At 38.8% G+C, this 6545-nt stretch overlaps 1 protein-coding gene and 1 pseudogene across 1 annotated transcript in view; one reads left to right on the forward strand and one right to left on the reverse strand.

Annotated features, from left to right (window-relative positions):
• The first annotated feature begins 594 nt into the window (after nucleotides 1-594).
• The window catches only part of FAM217A (family with sequence similarity 217 member A), a 9306-nt gene continuing 3355 nt past the window's right edge, over nucleotides 595-6545 (forward strand). Inside the window, exons 1-3 of the mRNA XM_045292826.1 lie at nucleotides 595-723; nucleotides 3688-3762; nucleotides 3850-3923. Of these exons, the coding sequence (XP_045148761.1) occupies nucleotides 601-723; nucleotides 3688-3762; nucleotides 3850-3923 (272 nt within the window). The 5' untranslated portion in view covers nucleotides 595-600. The remainder of the gene's footprint in view (nucleotides 724-3687; nucleotides 3763-3849; nucleotides 3924-6545) is intronic.
• Nucleotides 2377-3136, reverse strand: LOC101639568 (annotated as a pseudogene).

Below are 6545 nucleotides of genomic sequence, written 5' to 3' on the forward strand. Positions count from 1 at the left end.
TGGAGAGTGGTGTCCATGTGATTAGTTGGATCGATTGTTTCCAAATGTCTTCAATTTTCTTCACTCTTCTTTCTCCAGCCGGGAGAGACCAGTAGCTGTGCCTTACATGGCCACTAACAAACTTTTAAGACAGATACCAGTAGACAATCACCAGTAAACACTCCCCAAAATAGGATGTCTTGGTGAACTAGGTTATGCCAATTGACCTTGGTTCCCCTCAATACCATGGTTGAGTCCCCAGGAACCATCACTCAGTCCCTCAAAGTATTTGGCTATGTCTAAGAAGGTTGTGTAGATATAGTTGCAGCAAAAGTAAATACCCATGTACATATGTTCGCTGTCAAACCTCTATATATTCCTGGGTATAATCCCACTCTCCCTCCCAAGGCTACTCAGCCTGCATGTCTATCCATGCATCAACTTGTAGATCACCACTCTTGCAGAAGTGTATATTTAACAGTAATTATTTCTGTTGTCTTTAATTCTTACACTCCCCCACTTTCTTCCCCTGCTTCCATCTTTTTGTCTAAGTAGGTTCTTAACTCCTCTTTAAACTGAAACCAAAGATCAAGCTTTTATGTAAATATATCTTACCCATAAATGTGCCTATCTTGCCACCTGTGTAGGATTTTAAAGAAACAGAGGAACAACTACAACAAAATGTGCAGAGGAAATGGTGAAAATTGTGCCACCAATCTACAAATATCAAACATCTCTCACGAGGTATGACAAATGTAATTGAATTTAATGTCCAGCAGCAGCAGCAGCCACTGTGAAGACCTAGCTCCCATTGCTCACAGTTCTCTGGTCTGGTATGGGAGGAGGTCCATACTGGGAGGAAGGAGAGAAGGGGGTAGGGTGATACCATGGGTTACTGTACTGGGTGACACTAATCCTAGGAACACACTACAGAGATTTGATTTGATTTTCAATTACCTCCAGAAAAAGATAACATGCCTTCTCCCTGGCTAATCCCTTCCCGTATCAACAGCACTTACTATAAAAGAGATACTTCCTTAGAACCTCATACTGTATTTAAGGGTGGTGTAGCTCTTACAAATTGGGCAGCTAACCAAAAAGTCAGCAGTTCGAAACCACCAGTCACTCCCTGGGAGAAAGATGGGGACCTTTCTATTCCAGTAGCGTTACAGTCTTGGAAACCCACAAAGGCAGTTCTATTCAATCTAGTAGGGTCAATGTGAGTTGGCATGGACTCAATGACAGTGGGGTTTTTTTTAGTTCTTTCTTAGTGTGGAGATGATACCTAAGGTTTCATTTGTGTGTAGCTTTAGAGTTCAATATTCAAAAGGTTTCATCACTTTGAATAGAACATATCAGAGTTCATTCCTAAAAAAAAAACCCTGCTTTTTAAAATAATATAATCGCTCTCCCTTTCCATTTTCCATAATAGATTATTACAATACTTCCCACACATCAACACAACTCCATTCTCTGCCCACCCTCACCACCTTATGTACAATGTGCACAATGTCAGGAACATAAATAGTAGGTATTCTTATCATTTTTAAATTTTCTTTATGTTTATCCTTTTTCATTTCAGTTTTCAGATATAGTACTCAGGTATAGCAAATTTGGTCAATGTGTCCCTGTATGCCAGGTACATACCTCACAGGGCCTTTTGGAAAGCCTATGTACCACTATTTTTTAACAAAATGAGAATGACACTAAGTTATTGTAAAAGCCTTTCCATTACCTGACTAGTAAGTGTTAGCAAATTGAGTAAGAGAACAATGCATGTTCCTCAGGGGGAGGCTGGTGGTCCTGGGAGAGAGAAAGTGGTCAGGGAGCTTTGTTGTGGTGTTGACCCAAAAGACATGTAAAATTATATACTTAGGTCTCTTGTGTTCTTCACTTTAAGCTTACTTTGAAACAAATATTGTTTTAGAACTTACCTCACTGGAGTTTCGATTCAGAAGTAACTGTTCCTGAAAATAAAAACTTCCCACCGGGAAGGAATGGTGCATCAGGTGGTAAGAACTCCTACGTATGCATATACATGCTGGAATCAGTCTATGAACGGGGATTCTTTTGGATGACACCAGTCCTTTGGAACTACTAACTGTCTTTTTTCCCCACATACATTCTTTCAGGCATAATTAACAAGGTAAGGAGAAATGTTTGCTGTTTAATTCACAAAGCGGATTGTTTTCAAGGGAAAAAAATTTCCCCTCCTTTTGTTAGTTGTTTAAATTTTATTTCTTTAGAGTTCTTCTACAACTTACAACCTTTACTAGTATATAAGGCTGCAAATCAATATTTGTTTACATGCTTTTTTTCACAATAAGATCTTTTATTTGTCAACATTAAGTCTGAGTTTTAAACAGATTCTTGAACTGGTGGCCCATGGCCATCAGCTCATTCCACTTTTACACCTGTCTCATCACCAGTAGTTTTTCCAGAACTGCCACCTTCATCACCAGGAAGCTCCATGAGTTTTCCCAATTCAAACTTGGGCTTTTTCAGCATCTTTACTTTTCTGACAAACACATCATGGAGAGGATAAATAGGCTGGTAAGCCTTTTCAGTGTGTTTCCCAGTGCTGTCTGGAATCAATTTATTGACCGCTTCTTTCAAGTCCTTTGTCTGCACCTCTCGGGTCATGATTTCCATCATTTTCTTTCGGATTTGGCGGACCTGCCGGTGCTGAGCATAAGAGGTCTTCCGAATCGGATTACTGCGTTTTTTAGTAAAACCAACACAGAACAGACTAAGTGGATACCCATCGGTAGTCTTGACATCAGCATGAGCTTCAATCATGGTCTGCCATTTCTTGACCATGGAGCACATCTTGTCCCGCATGAGGTCCATGCCATGGAAGTTGGTCAGGCAGTTTTGGCCCTGAACATTCTCAGTCATTAACTTAAATTTTCTAAAGGCAACCTCATGATTTTGCAGATCAGCAAGGCTCACTTCAAAAACTCGACTCTTGAGGCCGTCAGATGCAATGTTGGTTCCTTGAGTCCCGGTGACTAGTGTTTTCCCAATATTTCTTATATTGAACATAGCTGGTGCTTTTACATCATACCAGTCTTTCTTAGCAAATGGATCAACCACTTTCTTCTTAGCTCCTTTTTTTGCCACCTTTTGTAAGGCGCTTGTTATTGCCAACCGCCATGGCGTCATGCAGAGAGCCAAAAGGCTACATGCTTGTTCATATAAGAATATTGTAGCTGGAAATTAACACAATAGTGATTATAGTGTTTTCTATTCATTGCCTAAAGGAAGAATCCTTAGCCCATCAGATGTCTTGATGTACAAGCCATTGAGTTGATGCTGACTCACGGCAAACCTATAGTACAGAATAGAACCTGCCTCAAAGGGTTTCCATGCCTGTAAATCTTTGCAGAAGCAGATTACAAAGCTTTTCTCCCTTGAAATGGATGATGGCTTCAAACTGCCAACCTTTCAGTTTGCAGCCAAGCACTGTAAGCACTGTGCCACCAGGACTCTTTTAATAAAATAAAGAAAATCTTAATGATAATTAAGGCTTATTAGTTAATGATGGCAGTATTTATAATGGTTTCTATTAAGTTCAGATTAAATCAGTAATGAGCTAACAATTTCGGTATGTATAAAAGCAAATATCAGAGGATCTTGCTTAGAACAAGAAATCAGAACAAGATTAAGGAACAGAAATGTATTTAAAAATCTTCTGCTGCTTTATAGAACCGTTTGGAAATTCCAGTAGACCAACTGATGCTGGAACTTAGTTTGTCAGAGAAAGCTCAGAAAAGAAAACAGGTGAGATTGTGTTCATCATATTCTTAAAGGCTTTTTTTTTAATGCACACAGTTTCTAAAATCATGATCATGATGTTTATATTATCAGAATAGTAAACGAGACCTATTTCAGTTATGGAGTTATCCTCTAAATGAAGGGAATACCAATACCATGGAGAGCAGGTAAGAGAATATTGATTTTTGTAAAACCCAAATTAGTGAGATAAATCGAAACACAGATGTGTTAACTACTTAAACTACAAGGACAAACAACTAGAAGAAAAAAGGTACTGTGTGAATCCTGGGAAATTTTGGAAACTCCCCCTACATTTTGAAAGTGTCTGGCAGACATCAAAGATATAATCAGTATATGGTATTAAAAGTTTGCTAGGCCTTACAGTGAGGTTTTGATAGAGTTTGAGCATTCCATTGAAGGGAGAAGAAACTAGTCAATGAACTCTTTTAATTCCTTGAATGTATTAACTCACTTAACACTCACAGGCCTATAATGCAGGTACTAATGTCACTTTCCCTGTTTTACAGATGAGGACACTAAAGCACAATTTCAAGTGTGACTTACCCAAAGCCACACAAATATTGAGGATTAAGCCTGTTGCCTACCTGTGAGTCTATTGCAACTCCTAGCAACTTGACAGGCCAGAGTAGTACAGCCCCATAGTGCTGAGCTGTAATCTTTACGAGAGCAGATTGGCACATCTTTCTGTTGAAGAACAGGTGGTGGATTTGAACTACCAATCTCGTAACAAGCAGCTGAGCACTTACAGTACTAACATGGCTCCTTTGAATGGCAAAACCAGATATGAAAAGTAGCTTAGCCCAAAGTCTATTTTATCACCACTATAATAGGTCACTTCTCAGACATTACCTGGTTTCAATTCTGTTTGGTTCTTAACCTTTAGTGTGTCTTACAGCCTCCAAGGGTGCATAGTATAGTGAGTTACACATTGGGCTCCCAAACCACAGGACAGGAGTTCTAAAACCACCAGTTGTTTTTGTGGGAGAAAGACAAAGTGTTCTCCTCTTGTAAAGACGTGCAGTCTCAGAGACCCACAGTTCTACTCTGCCATGGAGAGTCACTGTGAGTCACAATCAACTGCATGGCAGTGAGTTTAGGTTATTATTTAGAGGAGAATGGAACAATAATTGAGCACCTGCCAAGTATTGGTCTTATACAAAGTGTACTGTTTAACAGAGAGCCTAAATGTTCTCGTCTATGTTTATTTATCCAGTCTTGACAATAAGGGATTTCAATTGATAGCAGAGGGTTTTACCCGTGTGAGGTCTGCGTAAAAGTCACCTTAATACGGAAATTCAGAAGTGAGCAAGGGAATTGACGTGGCTAATATTCTAAGAAAAAGAAAAAGACCTTCAATGAGATGGATTGACACATTGGCTGCCCCAATGGGCTCAAACATAACGATTAGAAGGATGGTGCAGACCTGGGCAGTGTTTCATTCTACTATAAATAGGGTCATTATGAGTCATAATGAGCTTGGTGGCACCTAACAGCAATGTTCTAGGCAATGTGGGTACCGTTAGGGATTGAAAAGGCTATTTCAAGAGCAAGCTTATCTTGAAGCAAGGAGAGGTAAGGTAAGTGGCCAAATGAAGTGTTTCCAGAGTGGAATTTAATCATTGGCACTCAGGGCAAATATATAATAATTAAAGCAGGAGAGTGCAGTGACTAAGAAGATCACAGACATGGTATCCAGCACCTGGGTTCCAATCCCAGTTACACCTTTGATGTGTGACCTTAGGAAGGAAAGGTGCCTCCATTTTGTTAACTGTAAAAGGTGGAAAATAAAAGTTCCTGTCTCAAAGGATTGTTGTGAGGTTTAAACAAAAAATATGCTTGATAGCTAGTTCCTATTATTTGGGATGGGCTATTATTACGCAGTAGAGCTTAATGTCAGTGAAATATTTTATTACTGAGATTTTTTTTCAATCTACCATTGGCAGATAAATAGATTTAAAGTGATGACTTTTGTTTTATTAGCATGTTCATATGAATTCTCATACTCACCTATTCCTAAGTAGGTATTGTGATTTCCAGTTTGACCTCTCTGGTGTTGAACGGGTAGACCCTGGGTTTTCTGACTCCAGAATCCATGGTCTTTTTACCACAATGCATTGGCATGTTGGTTATTAATGATAGATTTACATTTAGTTTCCTGCGGTTTCTTTGAAGGCAAGGCAGAATACCCAGTATTTAGTTAAGTACATCAATCACTGTCATTTCAATAGAGGTGAAAATATTTTTCAAAAATTTAGATATTTAATATATCTACAGTACTGGCCTTTACAGTAGTAAGATATTGAAATGGTGTCAATTTATGCATCGAATTCTCTTCTAATGTCAGTGTTTCTAGTGAACCTTAAAAAAAAGAAAAGAACTAACTAGAAACTCAAATTTTGTGGCTTAGCTTATTTTTGCATTTTAAAACAATTTAATACAGTTCCGAGATGCATTACTTATACATTAAGAGGGATGACATGCCCAGAGAGAATTTTTATGAACTGCTCAGCTGAGAAATACTTCCTGGGATTCTTTTTGTTTGATAGAAATAGTTTTTCGACTCACTCATTCTCTCAATCTCACTTACTAACTAACTCTCTTACTTTCTCACTCACTCTCTAACTCACTCACTCTCTCACTCTCACTCACTCTCTTACTCTCTCACTCACTCTCTTACTCTCTCACTTTTACTCTCACTCTCACTCACTCTCTTACTCTCTCACTCACTCTCTTACTCTCTCACTTTTACTCTCACTCACTCACTCTCT

Source organism: Echinops telfairi, unplaced genomic scaffold (genome assembly GCF_000313985.2).
Source record: "Echinops telfairi isolate 266 unplaced genomic scaffold, ASM31398v2 ScPeMD7_655;HRSCAF=1070, whole genome shotgun sequence".
Lineage (NCBI taxonomy): Eukaryota > Metazoa > Chordata > Mammalia > Afrosoricida > Tenrecidae > Echinops > Echinops telfairi.